Here is a 20,462-nt window from a genome sequence, read left to right on the forward strand (position 1 = left end):
TCTAGACACAAGCGCCATCATGGGCATCTGGCTTACATGGGACCTAGAGGATCAAAACTAGGTCCTTAGGCTTCACAGGTATGCGCTTTAACCAGCAAGCCATCCCTCCAGCCCTAGCATGTTTCTTTTTTTTTGCTTCTCAATTTTTATTAACATTTTCCATGATTATAAAAAATCTCCCATGGTAATGCCCTCCCTCCCCCCATTTTCCTCTTTGAAATTCCATTCTCTATCATATCCCCTCCCCATCTCAATCAGTCTCTCTTTTATTTTGATGTCACCTATCATGTTTCTTAAACATATAAACCCCTTAACTTCATACAAAAAGAAAAAACAAACTGATCACATCAACTAATTAAAACCCATGCTCAAATCCATACACTAAATTTTATCTAGGTCGTCAACTAAACTTCAGATCTCCCAAGTTCCTCACGAAAGTTCCTTTTTCAGCTAGGTGTGGTGGAGCACGCCTTTAATCCCAGCACTTGGGAGGCAGAGGTAGGAGGATCACAATGAGTTCAAGGCCACCCTAGTGCTACATAGTGAATTCCAGGTCAGTTTGGGCTAGAGAAAGACCCTTACCTTGAAAAACCAAAAAAAAAAAAAAAAAAAAAAAGGACTGGAAAGATGGCTTAGTGGTTAAACGCTTGCCTGTGAAGCCTAAGGACCCTGGTTCGAAGCTCAATTCTCCAGGACCCACATTAGTAGCCAGATGCACAAGGGGGCGCACGCGTCTGGAGTTCACTTGCAGTGGCTTGAAGCCTTGGTGCGCCCATTCTCTCTCTCTCTATCTGCCTCTTTAAGTCTCTGTCACTCTCAAATAAATAAATAAAAATGAACAAAAATTTTTTTTAAATTATTTTTTCCTCAAGAAGGTAAATTTTTATTTACTTGAGAGAGAAAGAGGCAGATAAAAATGAGTACATCAGAGCCTCTAGCTTCTGCAACTGAACTCCAAGTATATGCACCACCTTGTGCATCTGGCTTACATAGGTCCTGGGGAATTGAACCTGGGTCCTTTGGCTTTGCAGGCAAGTGCATTAACCACTAAGCCATCCCTCCAGCCTGACCTGCCAACTATTAAGAGGTTTTATTTTTTGTAGTTACTCATTACGAGAAAGCAGTTAGATGACACTCACTTATTGTTACACATTTCTGACTGTACAATTTTTTTAAATATCATGTGTAACTTTGAAGTACAGATAAAATGAATGGGTGTCAAGGTGTAATTTATAGTAAAGGTGCTTTCCCCATTTTATTTTTTTTGTTTGTTTTTGTCTTCTAAGGTAAGATCTCACATTATTTCAGGCTGACCTCGAATTCACTAGTCTCAGGGTGGCCCTGTTCTTTTTGACAAGGTATGTTCTTTTTGACAATATATTTTGCTGCCCTCTGCTGACAAACGGTGGAAACAGCAGCTGCCCTCAGCTACACAGTGAATTCAAGGTCTTGGCTAAATTAGATTGTATCAAAAAGGGGAGGGTGGAGATGCCAGGGAGTGGTGGCACACGCCTTTAATCCCAGCACTCGGGAGGCAGAGGTAGAAGGATCACCGTGAGTTTGAGTCCAGCCTGAGACTACATAATGAATTTCAAGTCAGCCTGGGGTAGAGTGAGACCCTACCTCAAAAAACCAAAAACAAGGATTGGGGGAGAGCACTGAGAAGATAGCTTAATTAATAAAGTACTTCCCTTATAAGCATGAAGACTGTGTTCAATCCCCAGAGCCCACATAAAAAAGCCACTCATGAGCTGGGCATGGTGGCGCACACCTTTAATCCTAGCACTTGGGAGGCAGAGGTAGGAGGATTGCCATGAGTTCGAGGCCATCCTAGGACTACATAGTGAATTCCAGGTCAGCCTGAGCTACAGCGAGACCCTACCTCAAAAAAACAAGAAAAAAAAAAAAAAGCCACTCATGGACTGGGGAGATCGCAGAGCAGTTAAAAGCACTTGTTTCAATTCCCCAGTAGCCATGTTAAGCCAGATACACAAAGTTGCATTACACATTTAGAGTTTACATTTGCAGTAGGAAGAGGCTCTGGCACACCTATATTCACTCTCTCTCAAATAAAAAATGAGTTCCTGGACAATGAGAGACCCATCCCCCCCAAAAGAAGTGGACACTGGAGGTTGTTCTCTAGCTTCCAAACACATGTGCTTACACACTTCAACACGTATTCACACAGCATAAAAAATAATTCACACAGCATAAAAGGCGTGGTGGTGCACGCCTTTAATCCCAGCACTTGGGAGGCAGAGGTAGGAGGATCATGTGAGTTCAAGGCCACCCTGAAACTACACAGGTAGTCCAAATCTGCCTGAGCTAGAGTGAGACCCTACCTTGAAGAATCAACAAAAGAAAGAAAGAAAGAAAGAGAGAGAGAGAGGCCTGGCGTGGTGGCGAACACCTTTAATCTCAACACTCAATAGAGTGAGACTCTACCTTAAAAAAAAAAATAAAATAAATTGAGGGCTGGAGTGATGGCTCAGAGGTTAAGGCTTGCTTTGCAAACCTGACAGACCTGAGATCAATTCCCCAGTATCCACATAAAACCAGATGCACAGTGGCATATGTATCTGGAGTTCATTTGTAGCATCTAGAGGCCGTGGCGCACCTATTCTCTCTCTCTGCTTGCAAATAAATAAAATATTTATTAAAAATTGTGGGTATATGGGGCTAGAGAGATGGTTTAGCGGTTAAGTGCTTGCCTGTGAAGCCTAAGGACCCCGGTTCGAGGCTCGGTTCCCCAGGTCCCACGTTAGCCAGATGCACAAGGGGGCACACGCATCTGGAGTTCGTTTGCAGAGGTTGGAAGCCCTGGCGCGCCCATTCTCTCTCTGTCGCTCTCAAATAAATAAATAAAAATTTAACAAAAAAATTGTGGGTATAGCTGGACGTGGTGGCTCATGTCTTTAATCCCAGCACTCGGGAGCCAGAGGTAGGAGGATTGCCATGAGTTCAAGGCCACCCTGAGACTACATAGTGAATTCCAGGTCAGCCTGGGCTAGAGTGAGACACTACCTCGAAAAACAAAACAAAAAAAAAAGTGGGTTTATAAAGCCAGGCATGGTGATACACGCTGTTAATCCCAGCACTCAGGAGGCAGAGATAGGATTGCCGTGAGTTCGAGGACACTTTGAGACTACATAGTGAATTCCAGGTCAGCCTGAGCTAGAGTGAGACCCTACCTCGGAAAAAAAAAAAATTGTGGGTATAACCTGGGTGTTGTGCTGCACACCTTTAATCCCAGCACTCAGGAGGCTGAGGTAGGAGGATTACTGTGAGTGAGGCCACCATGAGACTACATAGTGAATTCCAGAACAGCCTGGACTAGAGAAAGACCCTACCTCAAAATACAAAAATAAGGGCTGGAGGGATGGCTTAGTGGTTAAGGTATTTGCCTACAAAGCCAAAGGGCCCTGGTTCAATTCCCTAGGACCCATGTTACCTAGATAAACAAGGGGCACATGCATCTGGAGTTTATTTACAGTGGCTAGAGACCCTGTTGTGCCCATTTACTCTTTCTCGTTCTCTGTTAAATAAATAAATAAAAATTAAAAAACAAATAAATAAAAATAAATCTTACTGGATACCCTACATGGAGCTAGAGATATGGCTCAGCAGTTTCAGGTGCTTGCCTGCAACGCCCAACAACCCAGGTTTGATTCTTTAGTACTTATATAAAGCCAGATACACCAAGTGGTACATGCATTTGGAGTTCATTTGTAGCAACTGGAGGCCATGACACACCAATCCTGTCTGTGTCTATTCTACCTCTCTGCTTGCAAACAAATAAAAATACTTTAAAAACAAAAAGCTAGATCTAGCCAGGTGTGGTGGCACATGCCTTTAATCCCAACACTCAGGAGACAGAGGTAGGAGGATCACCTTGAATTTGAGGCCACCCTGAAGACTACACAATGAATTCCAGGTCAGCCTGAGCTAGAATGAGACCCTACCTCAGAGAACAAAAAACATCAAAGCTGTATCTCCTACATAGCATGAGGAAATAAGCCAAGCCAAACATGGACTCACCTTCTAAACAATTTTAACCCTGGATTTTTCATGGTATGTTAATACGCTTTACTTTTTTTTTTTTTTTAATTTTATACTTACTTGAGAGAGTGAGCAAAACAGAGTGAATGGGCACACCAGGACCTCCAGCCACTGCAAATAAACTCCAGATGCATGTGCTACCTTGTGAATCTGGCTTATATGGGTACTGGTGAATTGAACCTGGGTCTTTAGGCATAGCAGGCAAGTGCCTTAAAGGCTGAGCCATCTCTCTAGCCCAACTTTCTACATTATTGTTATGAAGCTTCTTTTTATTTGAGTATTTTAAAAAATAGATTTGTCCCCAGGGTGCACCAGGACCTCCTACTGCTACAAATGAACTCCAAACACATGTGCCACTTTATGCATTGGCTTTACAAGGATACTGGGGAATTGAACCCAGGCTGGCAAGTTTTGCAAGCAAGTACCATCTCCCCCAGCTTAGTGTTTTGTTTTTAAATGTAGTTTCTTCTCATTTGCGTCTACATTATTTTTTAATATTTACTTAATTAAGAGAGAGAGAATGGACACACAAATGCCTCTAGCCACTGCAAACGAACTCCAGATACCTGTACCACCTGTGCATCCAGCTTACATGGGTACTGGGAAAATGAAACGAGGCCCATTGGCTTTGCAGGCAAGTGCCTTAACTGCTAAGCCATCTCTCTCCAGCCTTATGTTATTTTTATAAAATTTCTAAATCATTGAAGATTTACTGTCAGTGTTCTGTTATGCCCTACTGGACAACTCTAGTATGATTTCTGGAGGCAGGAAACATTAGTAATCCACATCATAATTAATTATTGGATGGATCCCCAAAATTACTAAGTACCAAGGAAGGGCTGCCTTGTGAAAATGGGGAATTCTAACAGATGTTGCCTATGGCATTTAATTTATCACTAATTTTAGGTTTCCTGATTATCAATATAGGATTAAAAATTTTTTTTTAAATATTTGGTTTTTCAAGGTAGGGTTTCACCCTAGTCCAGGCTGACGTGGAATTCACTACGAAGTCTCAGGGTGGCCTTGAACTCACAGCAATCCTCCTACCTCTGCCTCCTGAGTGCTGACATTAAAGGTGTGTGCCACTATGCACAGCTCAATGTAGGATTTTTGTATTTTCATATACCACAATCAATCTGAAACATGAAAATAAATCCAAATTGAAGCCACGGGAGATTGTGCAAACCTTTGATCCCAGAGGTAGAGGTAGGAGGATTACCACTGAGTTCAAGGCCAACCCAAGACTATATAGTGACTTCCAGGTCAGCCTGGGCTACAGTGAAAGACTACCTCATTACAGTGACTGGAGACCTTGGCATGCCAACTGTCTTTCTCTCTCATAACAAAAAAGGCCAGCCTGTTGGGCTTGCCTTCAAAAAAAAAAGGGGGGGGGGGTCTGGAGAGATGGCTTAGTGGTTAAAGCTCTTGCCTGTGAAGCTTAACGACCCAGGTTCAATCCCTGAGAACCCACATAAGCCAAATACACAGGGTGACACAAGTGTCTGGAGTTTGTTTGCAGTGGCTGAGGCCCTGGCACACTCATTCTGTCTCTCTGCCTCTTCCTCTCTCTCTTAAACAAATAAATTTAAAAAAAAATTTTTTTTTAGGGGAAGGGTGAGCCACACTTAACCTTAAAAAAAAAAAAAGAATCCAGCCGGGCGTGGTGGCGCACGCCTTTAATCCCAGTACTTGGGAGGCAGAGGTAGGAGGATAGACGAGAGTTCGAGGCCACCCTGAGACTACATAGTGAATTCCAGGTCAGCCTGAGCCAGAGTGAGACCCTACCTCGAAAAACCAAAAAAAAAAAAAAAAAAAAGAATCTAAATTGAGGTGCATTCTGTAATACAAGACCAAATTAGTACCAAATTGGATACCAAATTGGATTTCCCTCCACCCCCAGGGGGAACTGAACTCATGTCCTCCGTCATGTTAGGCAGGAATTCTACGACTCAGCCACTGAACTCTATCCCCCTAACCCAAAGCAAGGTCTTAGTGAAAATGACCAGGAACTCACTCTCAGGCTGGCCTCAACTCACAGCAATACTCTGCCTAGATCTTGAGTACACAAAAACTACAACTAGAAAGGACACCACTGGAACAAATGAGAGGTTGAATAATATGTAATATCATGTAATAATAAGTAATAATATGTAAAGCTCAAAATATGTTGCTAAGCTGGGCGTGGTGGTGCACGCCTTTAATCCTACCACTCGGGAGGCAGAGGTAGGAGGATCACCATGAGATCAAGACCATCCTGAGACTACATAGGTCAGCCTGGGCTAGAGAGAGACTCTATCTTGAAGAAGAAAAAAAGTTTCTAAACTGTTACTGATGGAAACTACAAATTTAAATAAAACAAAAACCACCTGTCATTGAGCCAAAACAAGATGTATAGAAATTGTGAATGGTAGAAAACTCTTTAGCACTCTGATCATATCATTATGACTCAAGACATGATCATTGGCATAACTGCACTAAACAGACAGCTAGTGTCAAACTTTCAAGTTGAGTCAGGCATCACATTAATTGTGTATCAACCATGTGCAGTAAGACTCATTACAACTTGTATGATTATTATATTTTATTTTTGGTCAGTCAAAACTCCAAAATAAAATAATAGCATTTACCTTTACAATTTATTTTTACAATCATTTTGTTAACCAAGTATGATTTTTCAAATAATTTGAAATTAGTAACTAAATTAAGAAAGAAAAATTATTAATCTTTTTTTTTCAAATATTTTTATTTGTGAGGAGAGAGAAAATGAGAATGAGCAAGCCAGGGTCTCCAGCCACTGCAAACAAACTCCAGAAGCATGCACCACTTTGTGCATATGGCTTTCCATAGGTACTCAGGAATCAAACCCAAGCCAGCAAGATCTGCAAACAAGCCTTATTGGATGTTTCTATGATGAACACAAGAGTTTTGAATGCAGCAACAGCAGTAAATAACATGATAACAAAAGGGATTCCAAAAACAGTGCAGAACAATCAACATCATACTGACTTGACTCTGATCTTCACATACTGAGTTTGGGTTTTGGTCACACAGTGCTAAAACCATATGGTGAGCTCTTTACAGAGCTGTTTTGGCTAACAAATGAACAAATCCACCAAACTTCCATAGTATTTACACAGAAAACAAGTTCAAAATCAAAAGAATTATCTTGAACAGAGTATTAAACCAAAGCAACCACTAGAAAGAGATAGAAAATTCCACATGCTAACAGTGTACTATGGTCCTCTAATAAAGAGGCTGCTAAAGGTTAGCTTGCTGCTGTTTTTTGTATGTGCATGTGTGTGTGGACTGTGTACAAGTATGTATGTTTGTATGCACATGGGGGAGGCCAGAAGTCAGTGTAGTGTGTCTTCCTCAATCACTCTTCTTCCGCCTTCCTTTTTCGAGCCTCTCACTGACCCCAGTACTTAATGAATTCAGCTTTCTGGTCTCCACCTCCGCAGCACCGGCATTTCAGGAGCATGCATGGGTGCTAGCAATCCAATCTCAGGTCCTCATGCTGTGCAGAAGCACTGCACCCACTGAGCCATGTCCCCAGCCCTCCACAGCAGTGTGAAGTACATTTCTATGAAAAGAATATTCACACACAGGAAATAAATGCATCCAGAATTAGTTTTCCCCACTAAAACATAACTTACATTTTTTAAAAAACTTGATGAGCTGGGCGTGGTGGCACATGCCTTTAATCCCAGCACTCGAGAAGCAGAGGTAGAAGGATTGCCATGAGTTCGAGACTACCCTGAGTCTACTTAGTGAATTCCAGGTCAGTCTGGGCTAGATTAAGACCCTACCTTGAAAAACAAAAAAATAAAAACATAAAAAATAAAATGATAAAATAAAGGACCGGAGATAAGAGTAAAAAATTTGAGGCTGGATAGATGGTTCAGCAGCTAGGGTGCTTGTCCATAAATCCCAATGACCCAAGTTCAATTTGCCAGTACCCACATGAACCCAGATGTACAAAGTAGCACATGAGTCTGGGGTTCTGTGTGCAGCTACAGGCCCTGGTGTGCCCATTCTCTCTCTCTCCATTGGACATGGTGTTGCACACCTTTAATCCCAGCACTCAAAAGGCTGAGGTAGGAGGATCATTGTGAAATCAAGGTCAGCCCTGGATTACAGAGTGAGTTCAAAGTCAGTTTGGGCGAGAGTGAGACCCTACCTCAAAAAAACAAACAAAAATTGACTGGAGAGGTGGGTCAGCAGGTGCTTGCAAAGCCTAATGGCCCAGGATCAAGTCCTAAGTTTAAAGTGGCACATTCATTTAGAACTTGTTTCCATGGGTAAGAGGCACTGGTGCACCTATAGTCACAATCTGTCTTTTGCAAATAAATAAAAAAAAATTTTTTTTTTTTTTTTTTTTTTTTTTTTAAAGATAGAAGATTGCTCTTATCTAGGTTGGCCTTAAACTGATGACAATCTTCCTACCTCTGCCTCCCTAGTATTGGGATAAGAGGCGCTAAAATACTTTTAAAAGAGTAAAAAATAAAAATAAATTTAAAAAAGAGGCTGGAGAGATGGCTCAGTGGTAAAGTAGTTACTTGCAAGCAAACCTTGATGACCAGGGTTTGATTCCCCAGTGGCCACATAGACCCAGATGAACTAATTGGCACATGTACCTGCAGTTTGTTTGCCGCAGCAGGAGGCCCTGGCATGCCCATTCATTCACTCTCTCTGCTTGCAAATAAAAAATAAATGAATAAATTAACTCCTTAAGAAAGTTTTTGTCAGGGACGGTAGCATATACCTTTAATCCCAGCACTTAGGAGGCAGAGGTAGGTGGATGGCCATGGGTTCAAGGCCATCCTGAGACTATATAGTGAATTTTAGGTCAGCCTGGGCTACAGCGAGACCCTACCTCAAAAGAAAGAAAGAAAAAACAAAAACGGGCTGGAGCTTAGCAGTTAGGGTGCTTGCCTACAAAGCCAAAGGACCCAGGTTCAATTCCCCAGGCCCACGTAATTCCCAGGCCCACGTAAGCCCAATGTACAAGGTGGCACATGCATCTGGCGTTCACTTGCAGTAGTTGGAGGCCTTGGCATGTCCATTATAAAAAACTTTTTAAAAGAGTAAAAAAATTTTAAAAATTAAGAGTAAAAAATTGAGGGGTGGGCATGAGGAAGGGGGGGGGAGTAAAAAATTGAGAACATGAAATTGCTTTTAAATTTATACTTCCATACCAGGCAGGGGCTGATGCATGCCTGTAAAACCAGGACTCAGCAGAAGAAGAAATGAGAATTCCACGTTCAAGGTCTGCCAGGGCAACACATTGACAACCTATGTATGTATATGATTGTAAATATTTAAGTCAATATTAATTACTATTTTAATTTCTACAAAAATATCTCTACAATGAGTTTATATTGAGTTTTGTTTTATGGTGATAGGGACTCAACTCAGGAGCAAAAGTGAGGCAACTTTCCCAACCCTTTTCTTTCTTTCCTTCCTTCCTCCCTCCCTCTCTTTCTCTTCCCTACCCACCAACGGCCCCCCACCTTCTTTTTTTGGTTTTACAAGGTAGGGTTTTGCTCTAGCCCTGGCTGACCTGGAATCCACTATGAAGTCTCAGGGTGGCCTCGAACTCATGGTGGTACTCCTACCTCTGCCTTCCAAGTGTTGGAATGAAAAGCATGCACCTCCACGCCCAGCTTTGAAGTGTAATTTTATATCTGTTGAATTTCATTAAAATTTTGGGCTTATTTTATGTATCTTCTCATTTTTGTTGTTGTTGTTTGTTTGTTTGTTTGTTTTTTGAGGTAAGGTTTCACTCTAGCTCAGGCTGACCTGGAATTCACTCTAGTCACAGGGTGGCCTCAAACTCACTGTGATCCTCCTACCTCTGCCTCCCAAGTGCTGGAATTAAAGGTATGCGCCATCACGCCTGGCCTCAAGTTATTTTCTAGAAACTCCTTTCCATTGGGCTTTACAAAAATAATGATCAGGCTGGATAGATAGCTCAGTGGCTAAAGCACTTGCCTGGAAAGCCTAAGGACTGAGGGTCGGTTACCCAGTACCCACCTAAGCCAGATGCGCATGGTAGCACAAGCATCTGGAGTTCGTTTGCAGTGGCTAGAGGCCTTGGCACACCCATTTTCTCTTTTTCTTTCAAATAAATAAGTGTGTTTCTTAAAAGAAAAATATCTGAGGCACGCATGATGGCACACGCCTTTAATCCCAGCACTTGGGATGCAGAAATAGGAGGATCACCATGAGTTCAAGGCCACCCTGAGACTACAGAGTGAATTCCAGGTCAGCCTGGGCTAGACTGAGACCCTCCCTTGAAAAACCAGTAGCAGCAGCAGCAGTAGTAGTAGTAGTAGTAGCAGACCCAGGTTTGACTCCCCAAGACCCACATTAGCCAGATGTACAAGGGGGCACATGTGTCTGGAGTTCCTTTGCAGTGGCTAGAGGCCCTGGCACTCCCATTCTCTCTCCCTCTATCAAATAAATAAATAAAATGAATACGGGCATGGTGGCACATGCCTTTAATACCATGAGTTCAAGGCCACCCTGAGACTATACTGTGAATTTCAAGTCAGCCTAGGCTAGAGTGTGAGACCCTAACCTTAAAAACCCAAAGAAATAAAAAATGGTAATGATTGGGCTGGAGGGATGGCTTAGCAGTGAAGACGCTTGCCTGAAAAGCCAAAGGACCCTGGTTCGATTCCCCAGAACCCAACCAGATGCACAAGGTGGCACATGCATCTGGAGGCCCTGGTATGCACATTCTCTCTCCCCCTCTTTCTGTCAAATAAATACAAATAAAATATACTTAAAAAACATAATGATCTGGGGCTGGAGAGATGGCTTAGCAGTTAAGTGCTTGCCTGTGAAACCTAAGGACCCTGGTTCAAGGCTTGATTCCCCAGTACCCATTTAAGCCAGACGCACAAGTTGGCGCATGCATCTGGAGTTCGTTTGCAGTGGCAGGAGGCCCTGATGTGCCCATTCTCTCTCTAATAAATAAATAAAAATAAAAACCAAAAAATAAAAATAAATGATCAACGCAGCAAATATTTGTTTTTTCTTTCGAGGTAGGGTTTCACATTAGCCCAGACTGACCTGGAACTCACTATGTAGTCTCAAGACAGCCTCAAACTCACAGTGATCCTCCCACCTCTGCCTCCCAAGGGATAGGATTAAAGGCATGCACCACCATGCCCAGCCAATAGAGCTAATCTTTAAAAATTTTATTTGTGTATGTATATGTGTGTGTGTGTGAGTACGTGCATATGTGTATGAGTATGTTAGGATCACCTGCCACTGCAAATGAATGCCAGATGCCTGTGTCACTCTGTATCTGGCTTTACAAGGATGTGAGGAATTGAACTTGGGCTTGAAGGCTCTGCAAGCAAGTGCCTCAAACACTGAGGTATTTCCACAGACTGCACACTAACGTTTTAAAATCATATATAGTGATCTGATCTAAGAATTATTATGTGTTACTTTGGGCTGAGAAGATGATTCAGCTGTTAAAGGCACTTGCTTGCTCCTCCTGGATTCAATTCTTAAAGTGCCTATGTAAGTCAGATGCAAAAATGTGGTGTAAGCCAAGTGTGGTAGTGCATGCCTTTAATCTCAGCACTGGGAAAGCAGAAGTAGGAGGACTGTTGTGAGTATAAGGCTAACCTAGAACTACAGAGTGAGTTCCAGGTCAGCCTGGGCTAACATTGAGACCCTACCTTGAAAACAAACAAACAAAAAAAAGAGAAAAATGGTACAAGCTTTTGGCATTTATTTATAAAGGCAATACATACATATGTAAAAAATTTTTAAGTTATAATTTGTTGGAAAGAAGAATGTCCTTGTTTCAGGAGACTTGTGCTAAAATACTGAAGAATGAAGTGCTACAGTCAGCTAAACCTGGTGGTATATAAACCTATAATCCCAACAGTCAGGGGCAAAGGTAGAATAATTGCATGTTCAAGACCAGCCTGGACTATACAGATAATGAGTTCTGGGCCAATATGGACACATTGCAGGGCCTTATCTCAAAAAAAAACAAGGCTGGCGTGGTGGTGCACACCTTTAATCCCAGCACTCAGGAGGCAGAGATAGGACTGACGAGCCTAAGACTACACAGTGAATTCCAGGTCAGCTTGTACTAGAGTGAGACCATACCTCAAGTAAAAAGAAAAAGGGGGGGGGGGGCTGGAAAGATGGCTTAGGGGTTAAGTCACTTGTCTGTGAAGCAAAAGGACCCAGATTGGATTCCCCAGTACCATGTAAAGCCAAATGCACAAGGTGACACATACGTTTGGAGTTCATTTGCAGTGCCTAGAGGCCCCTGTTGTGCTCATTGTCTCTCTCATATAAATATTTTATCTTATTTATATTTATATTTGAGAGAGAAAGAGGCAGAAAGAGAGAGAGAGAGAATGGGTGCACCAGGGCCTTCAGCCACTGCAAACGAACCCCAGAACTATGCACCACCTTGTACATCTGGCTTATGTGGGCCCTGGGGAATCAAACCTGGGTCCTTAAGCTTTGCATGCTAGAGCCTTAACCACTAAGCCTTCCCTCCAACCCTCTTTCAAATAAACAAATAAATAAATTAAATTAAAAGGAGGGGCTTGCTGGGCATGGTGGCACATGCCTTTAATCCCAAGCACTTGGGAGGCAGAGGTAGGAGGATTGCCGTGAGTTCGAGGCCATCCTGAGACTCCATAGTGAATTCCAGGTCAGCCTGGGCTAGAGTGAGACTCTACCTCGAAAAACCAAAAAATAAAAAAATAAAAGGGGGGACTGGAGATTGGCTTAGTGGTAAAAACGCTTGCCTGCAAAGCCAAAGAACCCAGGTTGAATTCCCTAGGATCATATTAAGACGGATGCAAAAGGTGGTGCAAGCATCTGGAGTTCATCTGCAGTGGCTAGAGGCTCCATTCTCTCTCTCAATCTCTTTGCCTCTTTTTCTCTCTCTCAAATAAACAAAAAAATAAAATAAAATATATTAAAAAAAAAAAAAAAAACAGAGCCAGGCAATGGTGGTGCACACTTTTAATCCCAGCACTTGGGAGGCAAGGGTAGGAGGACTGCTTTGAGTTCAAGGCCATCCTGAAACTATGTAGTACAAAAACAAAAACAAAAAAACACCCAAAGAACAAAGTAATGAAACACAATGAACACACAGTTAAGCAACAAGACACTATACAGAAGTGCCCCGCAATGATAAGGTTAGGTATGTGTGTGTGCACACTGTAACACCATTCTCGCAACATTTCTGTAAGTAGGATATTTCTCAAAAGAAAAATGTTTTGAGAGAAAATTCTTTAAAATTAATGAGTTTGGCCATGCATGGTGGCTTATGCATGTAGTCTCAGCACCAGGAAGTATGAAACAGGAGGAATGTCAAACTTCAAGGGCTATAGAATGAGTCCCAAGTCAGCTTAGGCTATAATGAAAACAAAAAACAAAAAAAAGCAAGCAAGCAAACAGTAAGTTTTGCTCCATACTGTTTATAAAAATTCCATTTTCCAAAATTTATTTTCACTGGACAAAATACAGGTGACCCTCTGTTTCAATGGGTTCTATATCCATGGATTCACACAACTGTGGAAAAAAAATATTCAAGAAACAATATGCATATGTAGAGAACATGTACAGACTTCCCCTTGTCACTACTTCCTAAGCAATGTAAATACTTACATACCATTTATACTGTATCAGATAGTGCAAATAATCTAGACATGATTTGATGTCTATAGCAGCTATGCACAGGTTATATGCAAATGGTATGACATATGTGGGACTTAAGTATTTGAGGATTTCAGCATCCCCTGGAGGGGGGTCCTAGAACTAATATCCATGAACATTGAGAGAAGACTGAAGCTGCTAAAAAACAGGTACTTTTCTTTGGGAGGGGTGGTGGATTTGAGGTAGGGTCTTACTCTAGTCCAGGCTGACCTAAAATTCACTATGTAATCTCATGCTGGCCTCAAATTCATGGCAATCCTACCTCTGCCTCCCAAGTGCTGGGATTACAGGGATGTGCCACCATGCCCAGCTTAACAGGTACTATTTTTGAGAGCAACAGGGTGTGATGGTTTGATTCAGGTGTCCCCCATAAACTTAGATGTTCTGAATGTAGTTTCCCAGCTGATGGATATTTGGGAATTAATGCCTCCTGGAGAGGAGTGTATTGTTGGGGGCAGGCTTATAGGTGTTACAGCCAGTTTCCCCATGCCAGTGTTTGACACACTCTCCTGTTGCTATTGTCCACCTTATGTTGGCCAGGGAGTGATGTCCACCCTCTGCTCATGCCATTGTTTTCCCCTGCCATTGTGGAGCTTCCCCTTGAGCCCATAAGCCAAAATAAACCTCTTTTTCCAACAAGCTGCTCTTGGTTGGGTGATTTCTACCAACAATGCGAACCGGACTGCAACAGTAAAGTGGTACCGAGGAGTGGGATTGCTGTTAGACACCTGACTCTGTGGCTTTGGCCTTCAAAGCTGATTTTCAAGAGGAATGTGGGAGGATTTGAAACCTTGGCCTAAGAGATGCCTTGCAGTGCTGTTTAAGTACAGCTTGAAGGACTGACTATTCTGGTCTGAGTTGAAAGGCCTGAATGCAGTAAGAACTATGGACTGTGAAGTTTGGCGTATGAGGGTGAGAAAAGAACTTTGCTTAGACTGGGCTAGCAGTTTGTGTAAGAAGCTTGCATTCTTATGCCCATGTCCTGAGGTGCAGGGTTGCTTTGCGTAGAAATGAACTGGTGTGAGCAGAGAGATATGGCACAGAAAGAAAAATCTTTGGGTGAACTCTTGCCCATTCAGCTGCAACTGAGAGAGTAAAACCTTTGAGACTGGGCTAGCTGACCTGCGTTGGACCATCAGGAAGAATGTCGATTCTTTTGAAGGGGCCTGAGTGCTCAAGAAGGGTCCTGTTCTTCAAAGTCTGCTTTTATTCCCCCCTAGATTCACAAACTGGCACCCTACCTGGTATTGTGGAGTATAAGAAATGCAGGAAAGAGAGTGTCACTGAGTTTACAACACGGTCTTGTGTTTTGGAAATGGCCATGGGGCCACGAGGATGAACCGTGGATTGCAGTGGAAACCCAGTGGAGATGCTGGGACCATGAGATGGCTGCTAAGGAGAGCTGCCAGCCCCAATGAGGTTTTACAGGTCTGTGAGTAGCTTAGCTGGAGGGGTGGAACTGGAATGCCAGAGACCTGTTGCTGGTTAGAATTATCAGACTTGGAGATTTGTCACTGGCTATAGTTGTTGGACTTGGAAGTTACACAGTCTGATGTTTGCTCTGGTTGTCTTAAATCTTGTATTGGTTGAATGCTTCTTTGCTATGCCATATGCCATCTTTTGCAGTGTGAATATTTATTCTGTGCCATTGAGTTTTTTGAGGTTATTTTTTGATATTATGGCTCAGTTAAAAGATCTTGGACTATGGGGATGTATGAACATCATTGGAATTGGTAAAAACTATGGGACTTTTAAAGTTAGATGAATGCATCGCATTTTACATCATGTATGGTTATCAGTTTATGGGGGCTGGGGCAGAATGTGGTAGTTTGATTCAGGTGTCCTCCCATAAACTTAGGTGTTCTGAATGTAGTTTCCCAGCTGATGGATAATTGGGAATTTATGCCTTCTGGGGGGAGTGTATTGTTGGGGGCGAGCTTATGGGTGTTGTAGCCGGTTTTCCCATGCCAGTGTTTGACACACTCTCCTGTTGCTATTGTCTACCTTATGTTGGCCAGGGGGTGATGTCCACCCTCTACCCATGCCATTGTTTACCCCTGCCATTGTGGAGCTTCCCCTCGAACCTATAAAATAAATCTTTTTCCCAGAAGCTGTCCTTGGTTGGGTGATTTCTACCAGCAATGTGAAGCGGATTGCAACATAGAGGAAAATGTATCTTCACAGCATCTAGGTCTAATTTGTTACTTTCAAGGAAAATGTGACCACCTATATAGTTATTGATTGGAATTTCATTTGTTCTCATTTAGCTATAAATTATAGAACTTCTATTTTCACATTATAAATTTATATAAAAGAGGAGAGTAAAACTTCCAGACACATGACTTTTATCTGAAATAGCCAAAAGACTAGTCAAGTGCCTCTAAACCAAACTGTTTTTTTTTTAAACTATAGTAAACAAACCCTATCAACCAATTTAAACAATAATATTAGGGTTAAAAAAAAAAAAACAAACATGCAAAGGGCTGGAGAGATGGCTTAGGAATTAAGGTACTTGCCTTCAAAGCCAAAGGACCTAGGTTTGATTCCCCAGGACCTACATTAGATGCACAAGGTGGTGTATGCATCTGGAGTTTATTTGCAGAGGCTGGAAGCCCTGCCATGCCCATTCTCTCTCTCTATTTACCTCTCTCTCTCTCTCTCTCTCTCTCAAATAAATAAATTTTTTTTTTAAATTCTAAGGTGACAAAATTATATTGGAACCAAACTTCTAGTATTTCTAATTCTTACCTGATTTTAGAGACCTCACTAGGGCTATTTCAGTCACATAAAGTAATAGGGGAATAATGATTTACCCAAAGTCAGAAAGCATAACAATGAGTAAGTAGAAATACAAATTCTTCCAAAATTCATGTACTTCTCCAAACTATTAAGAAGGTAGGAATGAGAATAGATGGCTAACACTATCTAGTTTAAAATGCTAATTTCTAAGTAGGCAAAGGTCCTCTTACCTCACTTCTTCACCAGCAAAATCAAACACCTTGGTGATTTTGACCTTTGCTTTTTCTTTAGGTTTCTCTAGTTCTTCTGCTTTGACTAACAATTTACTTGAATTCGTTTCTTCAGTCTCCTCTCCCGTCTAGGAAAAGACCAAGAAATGGAATAAGTTTCATCCAAGTCTAAGCCCAGAAAAACCATGTAAAATGCTATTGATGGCTGTTCTTTAACGCTTCTCCTCTAAACTGTTCAATACCTACTGGAAATTTATTTGATCAGAAAAACTAATTTTCCTGCCCAAAATAATATCTTGCTTTTATCTAAAGTTACTATCAAAAGGCATCTAGGGGACTGGGGAAATGGCTCAGCAGTTAAGGCATTTGCCTGCTAAGCCTAAGGACTCCGGTTTGATTCCCCAGGACCCACATAAGCCAGATGCACAAGGGGGTGCATGCATCTGGAGTTTGTATGCAGTGGCTGGAGGCCCCTAGGGCGCCCACTCTCTTTTTCTCTCTGCCTCCCCCCCCAGAGTGAGACCCTACCTCGAAAAACCAAAAAAAAAAAAAAAAAAAAAAAAAAGGCATCTAGGCACTGGAGAGATGGCTTCGCAGTTAAGGTGCTTACTGGCAAAGCCAAAAGGACCAGGTTCAATTCCCCAGTATCCATGTAAAGCCAGATGCGCAAGGTAGCACATTTGTCTAGAGTTCATTTGCAGTGGCTAGAGGCCCTGGTGCACCCATTCTCTATCTGCCTCTTTCTTTCTCAAATAAATAACTACATTAACTTAAAAGTTATCTAGGCTGGGCATTGTGACACACACCTTTAATCCCAGCACTCGGGAGGCAGAGGTAGGATGATCTGCCATGAGTTTGAGGCCACCCTGAGAATACAGAGTGAATTCCAGGTCAGCCTGGACTAACCCACCTTGGGGGAAAAAAAAAAAGGAAGCATCTAGTTTGTTTATTGCTGTAAGATTCAAATCTGATGGTAAATTTAAAAAGAAAAAGGGCTGGAGAGACTGCTCAGGGGTTGAAGGTATTTGCTTACAAAGTCTTCTGGCCTGGGTCTGATTCCCCAGTACCCAAGTAGCATGCATCTGGAGTTCATTTACAGCAGCACTGGGCCCTGGCTTGCTAACTCTCATTCTCTCCCTGCTTGCAAATAAATAAAAATATTTCGGGCTGGAGAAATGACTTAGTGGTTAAGGCACTAGCGTGCAAAGCCTAAGGACCCAAATTCAATGCCCTAGTACCCACATAAGGCCAGATGTACAAGGTGGCACATGAGTCTAGAGTTCTTTTGCAGTAACTAGAGGCACTGGAATGCCCATACCCATTCTCTCTCTCTCTCATAAATAAATATATTTTTTTTTAATTAAAAAAAAAAAGCCAGGCATAGTGACATATGCCTTTAGTCCCAGCACTCAGAGGTTGAAGTGGGAGGACTGACATAAGTTCTAGATCTACATTGTATGTGAGTTCCAGCTGTGTAAATTAGTGAGACTTTGCCTCAAACAAAACAAAGACACTTTTGTTAAGCCTTTAATCCCAGCACTTAAGAGGCAGAGTAAGAGGATTACCATGAATTCAAGGCCATCCTGAGACTACATAGTGAATTCCAGGTCAGCTTGAGCTACCTCGAAAACAAAACAAAACAAAAAGACAACACAAGACCAAATCTCTAGGGGCTGGAGAGATGGCTTAGTAGTTAAGGCCCTTGCCTGCAAAGTCGAAGGACTCAAGTTTGATTCCCTGGTACCCACATAAGCCAGATGAACAAGGTGGCACATGCATAAAATCTTTAAGCTTACTTTAACTTGAGTAGCAGGGGACACTTTTGGCTTTGGTCGTACATCATTGAGGAAGCTGGCCCACAGTTCATCTTCCTTCTTTTTCCTTGCATTCTCTGACCCAATGCTTCTGTCCTGTTCTTCTTCACCTTCTTTTTCACTGCTACTTCCTCCAGATTCTTCTTTGCCATCCTCCTCTTCATCGTCTAACAAGAGGCCACTTTGTTTTCTTTTCCTAATCACCAAGAGTCACCAGAAGGAGTGGTAAAACAGACAATGCAAAATGAATTCCTACTGCTAACCAATTCCGGATATTTCATATTCTAAAAAAAATTTAAAGGAAGCCGGGTGCAGTGGCACATACCTTTAATCCCAGAACTTGAGAGGCAGAGGTCAGAGGACTGCCATGAGTTCAAGGCCACCCTGAGAATACAGAGTGAACTCCAGGTCAGCCTGGGCTAGAGTGAGACCCTACCTCGAAAAAAAATATATTTTTAAGGGGCCTGGGGAGATGGCTCAGTGGTTAAAAGCACCTGACTGCAAACCCTGTAGACTTCAGGTTTAATTCCCCAGCAACCACGTAAAGCCAGATACAAAATGTTGTGCATCTGGAATTTGTCTGCGCTATCAAGAGACTCTGATGCACCCATAAATACAGACATGCATGCAGGCATGTGCACACTGCACATAAATAGAGTTATTGTTAAAATTGGGGGATGGCGAGATGGGTCATTGGTTAAAGGTACTTTCTTGCAAAGCCTGACACCCCAGGATCAATTCCCCAGTATCCACATAAAACCAGATGAATGAAGTGGTACATACATCTGGAGTTCATTGCAATGGTAAGAGGTTCTGGCATGCTCATTCACCTCTTTCTCTCTTCCATATTTATTTTTTTGTTTGCTTATTTGTTGGTTTGTTTTTCAAGGTAGGGTCTCACTCTGGCCCAGGCTGACCTAGATTTCACTGTGTAGTCTCAGGCTGGCCTCGAACTCACGGCAATCCTCCTACCTCTGCCTCCTCAGTGCTGGGATTAAAGGCGTGAGCCACCATACCCGGCTCCTTTTTTTTTGGTTTTGGTTTTCAAAATAGGGTCTCCGTCTAGCTCAGGATGACCTGAATTAGCCATGCAGTCTCCGAGTGGCCTCAAATTCATGGTGATCTTCCTATCTCTGTCTCCCAAGGATTAAAGATGTTTAGCCAGATGTGGTGGCGCACACCTTTAATCCCAGCACTAGTAAGGCAGAGGCAGGAAGATGACAGTGAGTTCAAGGCCACCCTGAGACTAATTCCAGGTCAGCCTGTACTAGAGTGAAACCCTACCTCAAAAAATCAAACAAACAAACAAACAAACAAACAAACAAATAAATAAGGTGTGTACCACCAGGCCTGGCTTCTCTCTTCTAATTACAAATAAATGAGTAAAAATACTTTTGAGGGCTGGAAGGATGGCTTAGAGTTTAAGGCACTTGCCTGCAAAGCCTAAGGATCCATGTTTGACTCCCCAGATCCCATGTAAGCCAAACACACAAGGTGACACATGCACCTGAAGTTTGATTAGAGTTGTTGGAGGCCCTGGTGTGTCAATTCTCTCTTTCATTAAAAAAAAAGGTTCTTAGTATGAGTAATATAGTGTATATACAAAATAATATATAATATATAAATATTATATATAAATATATATTATAATTATATCATATATTTATTATTATATATTATAGTATATACTTATATATTATATATATATAATATAATAAATAAGAGTATCCTGACAGGACTAGCTACTTCATTAAGAAAATGTCTACACAAGGAGAAAGTACTGTGTGTGTGTGTGTGTGTGTGTATGTAGATGAACATATTACTGGGGGTGCAAATGGCCTAAGTGAGATCAGGGGAAGGGAATGAGTAAAGGATGAATCAAATTTAAGATGTTATGAATAAGCCAAAT

The 20,462-nt window shown here is 42.0% G+C and overlaps 1 protein-coding gene across 1 annotated transcript in view; it reads right to left on the reverse strand.

Moving 5' to 3' along the window:
* The window catches only part of Cfdp1 (craniofacial development protein 1), a 153,286-nt gene that overhangs the window by 119,695 nt on the left and 13,129 nt on the right, over positions 1–20,462 (reverse strand). The window contains exons 3-4 of the mRNA XM_004659615.2: positions 18,536–18,749; positions 16,740–16,867 (exon numbers count right to left, since the gene is read on the reverse strand). Coding sequence (XP_004659672.1) covers positions 16,740–16,867; positions 18,536–18,749 — 342 coding nt within the window. The remainder of the gene's footprint in view (positions 1–16,739; positions 16,868–18,535; positions 18,750–20,462) is intronic.

This window comes from Jaculus jaculus, chromosome 1, assembly GCF_020740685.1.
Source record: "Jaculus jaculus isolate mJacJac1 chromosome 1, mJacJac1.mat.Y.cur, whole genome shotgun sequence".
NCBI classification, from domain to species: domain Eukaryota; kingdom Metazoa; phylum Chordata; class Mammalia; order Rodentia; family Dipodidae; genus Jaculus; species Jaculus jaculus.